Genomic DNA, 12,056 nt, shown 5'->3' on the forward strand with positions numbered 1-12,056 from the left:
GCTTGCCAGGCAGGCGCTTTTGCCGCTGAGCTAAATCCCCAGCCCCCATTTTTCACTCTTTAGACCTATTAATACTGTATAGATTACAGATTTAGTTTAGTTTATTTACTTATTTATTTTTTAATTTTTTGGGGGGGCTGACGTACTGGGAATCAAACTCAGGACCTTGTGCTTGCCAGGCAGGCGCTTGTGCCACTAAGCTATATCCCCAGCCCCACAAATATGTTTTAGGTTGCTGGTTTTGGAGGTGTGATTCTTAGTACAGGTATATAATAAACAATTTGAATTTTACTGTGTTTTAGCAGAGATGTCTCTAAGCTTAAAATTCAGTTCATAATTCTTTGAACTTGTCTTAGATTGTGAAGAATTTCCTGAAGTACTTTGAAGATATGATGATCATCAGAATGGGTGGGAATAATATTTGATCATTAAATGTTGTAGATTATAAATATCCATGGCCTATACTTCTGTGCAGTGGAAACAACTTGAAAACTGCAGCAGGCATTCTCGGAGACGAATGTAGCAAAAGAGGAAGGCAATTTTAGTACTTTCCCATTCTGGATGCAAAACAGAAATAGGTCACTTTTCATAATTAAAGTAAATTTGTTGTATTTCTTGATGGCAAAAGTAGCTTGAATGGTCTTAATTAGATTATTTAGGCATAAAGAAGCGGACTGCCTATCCCATTCCTTAGAAAAATAGCCAACATCTTGGTGTGTATATTTTTAAAGTTTAAGTTCCTAATTAACTTGCTCTAGTCATTTAATATATTTTATATCTTTTGTGCCAATCACAAAAAATGTGTTTTTTTTTTTAGTTTTTATTGAATTTTCCCATTAAGTGGATCCAGTCATCTATTTAATTAAGAAAACAGGGCACTTTTGATCTTGGGCAAGTTTTTATAGTCTTTAATTAATAGTGCTATTAAAAAATAGGTTGAATGAAATGATTGTGTGGACACTTGCTTGTATCTCATTCTTTTTTATTGTGTTCTTTTAAAAATATATCTCATAGCTTATTAGGGTACATTGCTTGTTGAGAATCATTTTTATATTATTTTTGGTTATTGTGATTTTTATTTTGGCTTTTTTGGGGGGGATGGAGTCTCACCACATAGCCCAGGCCAGCCATGAGCTAATGGCAGTCCTCCTTCCCCAGCCTCCTGCAGGTCTGCACCACTTCCCCCAGTGGTTATTGTGCTTTGATTTTGGTATTTATATTTTGTCTAAGCGTTTGATTTACCAAGATTTAAAACAAAAAAAAAAATTTAATCAGACAAGGCATACTGCACATGCCTATACTCATAGCTTTCTGGGAGGCTGAGGCAGGAAGATTGCAAGTTTGAGCCCACCCTGGACAACTTAGCGGGACCCTAAGGGAGGGAGGAACAATGAGGATGATGACAATGAGGATAATGATTATAATGATAAAGTGGCTGCGGTGTAGCTCAGTATGAAAATCCTGAGTACTAGGGGAAAAATCTTTCCCAAATAGCTATGTATCTAGGTAGCAGTAAGTTTTAAAGAGAATCAAACTGGATTGTTATTTTTCCTATAGAAACCTTTCATTAGATTGCATTTTGATAAGCTCATGAGTCTTGGGTTGTGATAATTGGGATTTTTATATTTATTGTTTTCCATTTTAGTGATTTGGATCCTATTCAAGCTCCTCATTGGTCTGTTAGAGTTAGGAAAGCAGATAATCCTCAGTGTTTACTAGGTAAGTTATTATGTTCCTTATCTGAAATGTCACTGACCCAGCCATCTTCCAAATTAGGAACCCTGAAATCATTCTTTATACTGTACTTTTTCTAAAAATTAATTTCTGGTACTTTTTTGATACAATGATCACATTCATCATAGGGAATTTGTACCTGTATATAATATATCTTGATTCTTCTTTTTCCTCATTTCCCCTCTTCCATTCAACCCGTCTTTCCCTCCCCATTTACAAAAGCTTTGTTTCCATTTTTCCACTCTATTCTTTTTCTTCTCCCCTGTTCTTGTTCCCCTTCCCATTCGAACATTTTCTTCCTACTTCCCAATATCTATCATCCATTTTGGTCCTTACTTACCCTTTGAGTTTCTCAACAAGAGAAACAATGTGATATTTAAGCATGTGTGTCTGATTTATTTCACTTAAAAATATGGCCTCAAGGTGAATCTATGTACTTAAAAATGTTTCAAGTTATCCTCCTTTGCTTTTGGTCTTCATATTTTGGCAGAGCCGTACGCCATTGCACTCCACGGTGGTGTGCTCCATGCACCACATTGTCCTTATCCATCCATCGACGGGCGTCTGGGCTCTTTCCAAGATTGAGTATTACAAATTGTGCTGCTGTAAATGCAGGTGTGCATGTGTCCTGCACGTCCTTTCACCTACCTAGAAAAAACAATGTTTTAATGTTTATGATCCTCTTGAGTTAACGTGATATAGAAGAAACTTTGCCAACAGCAGTGAGTCCTCTTCAATAGCACTAGCAAGGTTTCCTTCTTGTCTTTTAGTTTTAATGAATCTTCACCTCAGAATTCCATGATTTCCTCATCTCAGTTTTGTTTTCCTTACACTTTTCTCTTATTCCCTTTCCTTCCTCCTGTAGTAGTGTCTGCATTTTCTAGTTAAGGGCTTCCTCTTTGCCTTTTGTAGTCCCTCTGACCAGTGGCGTGTAATAGGAAAAGCACTGATCTGGACAGGCTTCATTAGATTTCTTCTGGAGAGTTGTCTCACCTATCGTCTTTCATGGGAAAAGAGGTGTAAATACACATAATATAATCTCATAGGGTTATTTGAAGGTTTTGGGGTGTTGGAGCCTCCTTTTGGAAGTGACTTCTAGGTTCTTTCTGTCCTGAACAAAGAATTGGTCAGTCAGAACCCCTGGATTTAAAGACCTAATCCAAAAATAAGCATCTGAGATGAATACACACTTCTCAGATGAAGAAGTACAAATGGCAAATAAATACATGAGAAATATTCACTGTCACTGGTCGTTCAAGAGATACAATTAAAACAATGCTGAGATTGCATCTTACTCCAGAAAGAATGGCTGTTATTAAATATCAATCAATAACAAGTGTTGGTGAGTCTGTGAGGAAAAAAAAACCCTTGTCCACTGATGGTGGGAGTGTAGAATGGTAGAAATCATTGTGGAGATGCCTCAAAAAACAAGGACTAGAGGTCCCATTTGACCCAGCTACACCTTCTAGGTATCTTCCTGAAAGAATGAAAGGCATCAAACCACAGTGGTACATGCACACCCATGTTTATAGTGGCATAGTTTACAATATAGCCAAGTCCTGGAAACAGCTCAAATGCGCATCAGCTGGTGAATGGATAAAGAAGATGTGGGTTTTTAATACAGTGGAGTACTACGCTGATGTAAAGAAGAATGTGACATATATTTGACACATTCCTAGGTAATGGATGTACCTTGATACTAAACTCTTAAGTGAAATAAATCGAACACACATGTAAATACCACATTGTTTTTCTGGTGTGAGAAACCGAAAGTGTAAATACAGACTAAAATGTATATTAGGTATTGTGAAATAGGAAGAAAATGTTCAAACAGGGAGGGGAATAAGGGAAGGTTTGGGGAACAGGAAAGAAGCAAAAAGTAACAAAAAAAATGAAAAAAGAAAAAATCGAAACATAGCTTTTGTAAATGGAGAGCGAGGAGTTGAAGGGAGGAGAAGGGAATGAGAAAAAAAGAATCAAGATATACATGTACAGGTACAAATTCCCAGTGATGACTGTGATCAATATGTGTATATAAAATGTACCAATAAAATCTGATTGGGGGAAAAAAAGAATCGGTCAAGACAAGCACCATCAGTGGCAAAGTTTGACATGTATTAAAGATAGAAAAAGAAACGTCTGTGCAGTGAGTTTGGGCCAAGTAAAAGTAGGAAAGTAAGTATAGCATGCTCCACAGGGTGAGAGCGGGCTGTCACAAAAGAACACAGTAGGAAAAAGCTCACTGTGGGCTGTTCCTTTGTATTTCTCCCCTCTGAGGCTGGTGTCAGAAGGTCTGCTATGGAAAAGCTCTCCAGGTTCTCTCTAGAAGTACAAGTGCAAGGCTTTGGGAACTGTCCTAGAATTCTGTAATAACAGGGTGCACCTACTTCTCCACCCAGTTTTGCCACACCCGCTCTCCTGCCTCAGGATTAAGTGAAGTAATACACATTTTTAAACATACATTTAAGAAATAGTACAATAATTGCTCTTCAGAGTCCATGTCTGGAATTGCGTTTCCCTTCCCCTTTTCATGGGTGTATCTCTATGATAGTGAAGTCTTTTCAACCATTCCCCTCAGTGTCCCTTTCCATATTTTCCCTTTATACTTATTACACATAAAAATACTTTCTCCAGTTCTTCTCATGTTCATCATGCCACTTTCACTCACAATTGCCTGATATATTCCAGCCATTCAACTGATGGTTATTAAATACTTATTAATGATGGTGATCATATATTTCCCTAAAGCATTTTTTAAAAGCTTTTTATCATTTAGGGTATTTTTGTTTGTTTTTTGAGACATGGTCTTGCTGTGTAGTTCAGGCTGGTCTCAAACTCATGGCAGTCCTGCCTCAGCCTCCCAAGTGCTGGAATTATGGGTGTACACCACCATGCCTGGCTATCATTAATCATATACTACTAATCAGATACCAGTTAGCACTTGCCATTTATGCTAATTGTAAGGAACATCTGTGTTTTGGTGAATTTGGGGCCTTAGGGAGTTACTGGGTTAATCTGAAGGGTTTCAGAGTTGGAGAGTATTGGGTTAAATAACGCTTAGTTATTGCAGGCTAATCAGGCCCGCAGTCTTCCAAGTGAGTGGATGAGTGGACGGTGAAGGCTTAAATAAAAGACAATGGAAATGATTTCAGGGCTCCAGGAGGGACTAACTCTCCTATAGTTTTGATAGTCTCTGAGTTTAGTTAAAGACTTCTCTGGGCAGCCCATTTTTATTTGGTTTACAAACAAAGGAGGAGGATACTCAAGAAAAGGCAGGAATCTGGGCAGGACTTTTCTAAGTACTACAGGATGTTAATTTAGGAGAACTATGTTATCTCCAGGAAGGCTTTCACAGCAGGAGCGTGGAGCCTGCAGCTGCAGTCTCCTTGTAGTTAATTGGGGTTGGAGCCAGAAGTCCTCAGCTATGGCCTTATCTGGTCCTTTGAGGTGTCACAGCTTCACAGGCCAATACAGGCCCCAACGGTGACCAGGGACTCACAGAGGTTTACTTACTGAGTCCACTGCCTATCTTCAGACAAGGTGCCTAAGCTTCATACAACTCACAAGTAAACATGGAAAGCCAATTGGTTAATATTAAATCCTGCTCAGAGCCACTTTGTAGTGGTCTCCAACAGGAGAGACCCTGGTTCATATCTTAAAACCACCAGTTTGGGCAAGTTTTTTGATCTTGTCAGGCAGGCCTCAGCATTCTCATCAGGAAAATAGGTAACAACAGTACACATTTCATAGGCTTATTGGAAGAATCAAATGAAATTGTATGCCTGTGTGTGCATTTGTGTATTACATTTAACAGAATGTCTATCATATAGTCAGTACACAGTAAATTGTTATGTAATCATTGAATTATTACATTATAAAATTTACTTACTAAATTGTTTCCTGATACCCTTTTCCACATCTACTGACTTGTGTGGTAAATTGCAGACTACTTTACAGTTGAAAGTATTCTCATTTTAAGTTATTGTTGTATAACCTTACCTACATCTTTGATTAGTTTATATGAATAGATTAAAATTTTTCCTACCTTTCTGAAAAAAATCCAGAAAATATTTTAGGTTTGTATAGAACTAGTTGGTAAATTCTAAGACTTCAGTGTATATTTTGCATTGTATTTTAGTGCTGGAGGGTCTTGTTAAGCTTTAATTTCTTGGTGCTTACATACCTTGTTGGAACTCTTTAGTAGAAGTATCAAACCAATTTCTCCTTTCTTATATTAAGGACATGAAGGTTATCGTTAATATGCAGCAGAAGCTGAAATACTTCAGCCTATTTTATTTATCTTAATCCTTTAGAAACATCTTTAGAGTTTCTTTTTAATTTGTATTTTTTAATGGATTCAGAATTGTAGGGTGATAAAGAAGTCCACTGCATACATATTTAATGTAATACTTATAGAATTTAATTTTAATAGATAACATTTATCTCATTCAAATGTATTAGAAGTGGTTGATGTTATAGTATAATTTCCCCCCTTTCATTGGAGAAGGAATTCAAAGGTGAAACTCTTCTAATAGCCCAGGGCTTGGAGAAACAGGAAGGAAAAACAGGCAGCGTTTTGAAATAGGATCAATTTTGTCTTCTTCAGAGGAATAACTGAATTTGTTCCTGCTATGTCTTAGTTAACAGCTTTATGAAATACATTTATTTATAGGACTGATTTCTTTCAGTTAGGTGTCAAAAATGGGTAATTATTTTTTTCTGTGTAGGTGATTTTGTCACTGAATTTTTAAAAATTTGCCGTCGAAAGGAGTCAACTGATGAGATTCTTGGACGATCCAGCTTTGAGGAAGAAGGAAGAGGTGACCTACTTTCCTTTTAACATTATTTTCAGGTGTCTCACCCTTTTTCTTTAGCACATTTTCCAGCAACTTTTCATCTATTTTGCTCATTTTGAACAAGTTAGAGAAGCTAGTTTTTTTTGTTTGTTTTTTGTTTTGTTTTTCTCCGGTACCGGGAACCGAACTTACGACCTTGCGCTTGCCAGGCAAACGCTTTTTGCCGCTGAGCTAAATCCCCGGCCCCGAGAAGCTAGTTTTATGGACTAGACGGACACCATTTCTTTCCAGGCTCTTCCCAGAGCTTAAGACATTTAGTACACTAATAGTTCTTTGTGCCCAAAAGTCAGATATTTTGAAAAAAATTTGAGACCCTCAGTTTTTGAAATCTCCTGTGGAGAAATAATTTGCCACCTTTGTCACTTATGTTTGTGTCTGAAACTGAACATGTAGATTAAAATTTTATAATTCTGAGACCATGTAACACTAGTGGAAAAAATGGCTAAACTATACTGTAATCAATTTATTCAGCACTTTAATCTGCTAAGGTTGTTGATATAATCTGTATTCTTTTCTCCTCTTTTTATAGAACTTGCTGATATAACTCATGCTTTGTCAAAATTGACAGAGCCAACACCAGTTCCAATTCATAAATTATCAGTTTCAAATATGGTACATACTGCAAAGAAGAAAATACGAAAGCACAGAGGTGTAGAAGAGTCACCCCTGAATAATGATGTCCTCAATGCTATTCTCTTGGTAACTATATGACTATATGCATAAGCATTTGTTCCTTATGTATTCAGTCCTTTCTTTGTGGTAGGCACCAGATTGGGAATATAAAATGAATAAAACAAATCCACTTTTAAAAAAATGCTTACAAGTTAATGGGAAAAGGAAGAAAAGAAAGAAAGAAAGAAAGAAAGAAAGAAAAAGAAAAGAAAGAAAAAGAAAAGAAAGAAAAAGAAAGAGAGAAAGAGAGGTACAACCCTATGTGGCCTATGAGAAGTCTGGCAGGAGGCAGTGAGAACACAGTAGAAGGTACACCTGTCTTGGTCTGGCTAATGGGAATCACAGACTGCTTCATAAAGAGGTGCTTGAGCTGAGTACTGAAGTAAAGGATTTTGAATAGCAGAGACCTGAGAACATAGTGAACAGTTGGTTTTTTATAGGCTGCTTCGCTGGGAGTGACAAGGGATAAGGATAGAGAGGTAGCAGGTAACCTTCCTCATTAAAGCACCACACTTTATCTTGCAGTTTAATATCATTTTAAGCAGAAAATCAACATCAGAGTTGTATTTTTGAGTTTTATTTGGTAACGACGTAGAGAAATCTGTATACTAAGGAATAGATGGGGAACAGAGAAGCGGGCTAGGGTGGCTAGTAGTTACAGTACGGTTGGAATGGGCCTGGCCTGGGAGCCACACAGACCAGGGCTTAATCCTGACTTATTGGATGACTTTGAGAAATCATTTTGCAGCACTAACAAAACCTTGTGAGGTTGTTGTGAAAATTAAAGGACCCTCGTGGTACTGCCTAGCATTTAATAGGCCTTTGATAAGTGGTAGCTGTTCTTATGATAGTTATAATTATACTTCCACAATTTCTGCATTAAGACAGTCTTGGGAAGAACTTTCAAGAGTAGTGTGATAGAGCACTGTAGTTGAGGATAGCGGTATGCCATGTAACAAACACTGCTGATTAGTATTACTTTGTCTTGAGACCCTGTATCACTTTGAATGTTCTTGCTTTGATTTGTTCATGTTCATGGTACTGGTATGCTGCTGCTGTTCTATTTGTTTGTTTGTTTCTCATTTACTACTCTCTTTAAAATAAAAAAAAAAGAGTAGTATGATGAAGAAAATATTCAGCCAAATTTTTAGCGTGTACATTATAAAATGTGCACAGTTATGTTTAACTTAGATCATGGTATTAAGCATAGGTTAATTTTTGTAAATGTACCTAGTACTGATATCTGGCTTCTAGTGGTTTCTCTGAATTTTTAAAACTATTAAATATCAGTTAAAAAGTCTCATGAACATGTTTTGTTTTTGGTTTTCAGTTTTTGATTTTTTTGGTACCGGGAGTTGGTTCACAACCTTGTGCTTGCCAGGCAGGCACTGTGCCGCTGAGCTGTATCCCCAACCCTCATGAACATGTTTCATAATTTGTCCCAAAGTATACATAATAAGAGGAATGAGTGGTCTGCACGACTAAAACGTTTGGGATGAACACTGATAAAAGGATTAATAATAAATTTCTGTAGAAAAGGCTCCCCTAGAGTGTATCCTTAGAGGTTTATTCAAATTACAAAGTTTAATCGTCATATACAGTGAAATTTTTGGGCTGGGAATTTAGCTTAGTGGCAAAGCGTCTGCCTGGCAAGCGTGAAGTCGTGAGTTCAATTCCCGGTACTGGGGGGAAAAAAAAAGACTGAAATTTTTAACTGCTTCTCCCTACACACACACACACACACACACACACACACACACAGAGAGAGAGAGCAGAAGATGCAGTAGTCATCACATCTTACACTGCTTCTTATTTTCCAAGCATGCGTCATAAAGTTATGGGTCTTTAATGTCACACTTTCAGAATTACATATATCATGGGTATCCATTCTTTTGGCTTGCCTGGGCTAGATTGAGTAGAAAAAAATTATCTTGGGCTGCATTCAAAATATGTAATATAGTTAATGTGTGTATGTGACAAAACTTTATTTTTTTGTATTCTGACTTACTAAATTTTTTACAAAAAGCCTAAGTTTAATAATTAAGAAAACTTTACATATCTTAATTTTAATAAATACTTGTCTTCACAGGCATGTAGGTAGGTTGAAATGCTATTACTAGTAATTGCTGCATTCTACTTGCCAACTTGCACAAGTGCATGTAACTTCTTTTTTTTCCCGGTACCAGGAATCAAACTCACAACCTTGTGCTTGCCAGGCAAGCGCTGTGCCGCTGAGCTAAGTCCCCAGCCCCGCATGTACCTTCTGGTACAGGTGGATTTTAATTCGATTGTGATAGGGACAGAAGGTGGCATCAGCACTGCGCTGTGCCCTGCCCTACACGCTGCTCTGTTGTCACCTATGCAGTTGGAGCACGAAGCAATTGAGTCATGCAAGATACCACACAAAAAATGCATAATAGTGTCAGATAAAAGTTGATGGTCTTGTGGAGCTGAATTATTATCTGCCCATGTAGCCCACAGATCAAGGGTTGGACATGCCTGACACATATGAAAACATGTTAATGAAATAATACAGATTTTCATGAATACTGTATATAGGTGTTTTTAAATTCTCTTTTACACTTTTGTCTTATAATATTAGCACTTCTTTTAAAAATGTAATAGCATGAAAACACAATGAAGAGATTTTTTCACTGTTTACTCAGAATTAGATGGTTACTAGCCAGGCCTGGTGGCATACTCTTGTAATCCCAGAAGTTGGGAGGCTGAGGCAGGAGGATCGCTGCAAGTTGAAGGCCAACCTGAGCTACATAGTGAGTTCAAGGCCAGCCTAAACTGCATAGTGTGACCCTGTCTCAAAAAACCAAAAAAAAAAAAAAAAAGAAAAAGAAAAAAAGAGAATTCGATGGTACTTTCATGAAAACTTTATTCTTGAAATTGGCCAGTACATAAGTTCTGTATTTTTGAAGTAAAACATAAAGTTTCAGAGAATGTGGAATCCATTGGCCAGTACAGTAAGAACATTGTTTTAATGGTAAATTGATTGATAATTTAGTGTCTGTATGAACTATAAAAATCAACAAATCAATAAATGTGGTCTAACATGTATTTGCTTTTTTCCTTGGAAAGTTCTTATTTCCTGATGCTGCTTCTGAGAAACCAGTAGAAGGAACTACTTCAACAGACCATAGTAATCCTCCATCAGACAGTGAAGATTATGTAAGTTGGAGTTTAATATTAAAGTATTTTAAATGCCTTGAATTTCTAGGGGTTTCTGTATTTCTAGTGTGGTAGCCTTTTTATCTTAAAAGTCACTTCCAGAGAATTGAGTGGATGTTCTGGCCTTTACTCAGCGATGACCTGCAGAGCACTAGCATAATTTGAGTAGCGATAACTGTGATAAATAACATAAATTCACTATGCATAGACTTAAGATTTTCTTCATTTTATAATTTTTGTACAATTACTAAATTTGTTTTGCAACAGCTTCTTTCGTATATAGTATTTCAAAACCAGGCATGAGTGGAGACTTTTTTTGCTTAAACCCAGGCCTTCACACAGGCTAGGCAAGTGTGCGACCACTGAGCTATCTCCCCAACCCTAGAAAATTCTTTACTGAAGCAAAATGTGTAAAATGAAAATTTCACGTTCTCCTTATCTTTGAGAAATGAGAGCATTTAAGTGACAGTCTTTAAGATACATCAAACCATTTACAGTAGTTATTGTTGGAAAGTAGATTTCCTGCAGTGAAGGAGGAAGGCAGAGACTTTTACATTTTCAGTCTGCATGTTGCCAATTTTATTTTGACAACTGTATATTCAGTTTATAATTAAAAAGTTTTTTAACAGCACATGAAATTTGAAATACGTGTTAAAATTCCACAGAAGAAACTGAAAGCTGTAACTTCAGCCTCGTTTAAACTGTAGCTTTACTTTTTTGATCTTAACTAGAAATCTTGAGAACAGATCTGCTAAGAACAATGTATTGTGATAGTATTTATAAATATTAGTAGTTATAGTATTTGATAAAAGGTAATTTGCATAGAGGTTAATTTTAGTGTTAAAATTTCTCTTCTACAGTTTTTGATTATGTGTGTAAATGTTAACAAGTTTTGCTTTGTTTCTGTATTGTTAAATTTAGAATCTCTACAATCAGTTCAAATCCGCACCATCTGACAGTTTAACATACAAATTAGCTTTGTGTCTTTGTATGATCAATTTCTACCATGGAGGCCTAAAAGGAGTGGCACATCTCTGGCAGGAATTTGTTCTTGAAATGCGCTTCAGATGGGAAAACAACTTTCTCATTCCAGGGTAATAAATGTTCCATTTGTTTAGATAGGATCTTTTCTTTGTTAGCAAACACTTGGAGTAAATTTTCCCTTGAAGGAAATCTACCTTAGAAAAGTAGGAAGAAACTTGTATATGAGGTATTCACCATAGCAAATTTATAATAATGATATAATAATTTTTAAAAAGTACAACAGCCTAAATGTCAACATAAAAGAATAAACTAATTGTGCTATATCTCTACATTGACATTTCACATAAATAGAAGATTTTAGTTAGCACATGTGTCAGTATTGCATAAGTTAGTGATCATCTATCAATGCTAAGGGAGAAGAATAATAGTATGAATAACATAAATGGCAGTTGTTCCAAAATAATGTCATTTGCCATTCTCTGACTAGCTGGGTTCTCTTATTTCGTACTGTTTTGCTCTGGAACTTACTGCAGAACCAGATGCACGTTAAATATAAATGAGAAGCTCTGGCCGACTGTCAGGAACCTAGTGGTTTAGAGCTAGAAGCATTCAAAGGTCCTACTGGCAATA

General features: G+C 36.6%; 1 protein-coding gene across 1 annotated transcript in view; it reads left to right on the forward strand.

Annotated features, from left to right (window-relative positions):
• The window catches only part of Rab3gap1 (RAB3 GTPase activating protein subunit 1 (catalytic)), a 94,924-nt gene that overhangs the window by 56,733 nt on the left and 26,135 nt on the right, over positions 1 to 12,056 (forward strand). Inside the window, exons 11-15 of the mRNA XM_005390760.2 lie at positions 1,646 to 1,719; positions 6,462 to 6,554; positions 7,120 to 7,289; positions 10,353 to 10,442; positions 11,364 to 11,536. Of these exons, the coding sequence (XP_005390817.1) occupies positions 1,646 to 1,719; positions 6,462 to 6,554; positions 7,120 to 7,289; positions 10,353 to 10,442; positions 11,364 to 11,536 (600 nt within the window). The remainder of the gene's footprint in view (positions 1 to 1,645; positions 1,720 to 6,461; positions 6,555 to 7,119; positions 7,290 to 10,352; positions 10,443 to 11,363; positions 11,537 to 12,056) is intronic.

The sequence above is a fragment of the Chinchilla lanigera genome, unplaced genomic scaffold (genome assembly GCF_000276665.1).
Source record: "Chinchilla lanigera isolate Chin_1 unplaced genomic scaffold, ChiLan1.0 scaffold00039, whole genome shotgun sequence".
Lineage (NCBI taxonomy): Eukaryota > Metazoa > Chordata > Mammalia > Rodentia > Chinchillidae > Chinchilla > Chinchilla lanigera.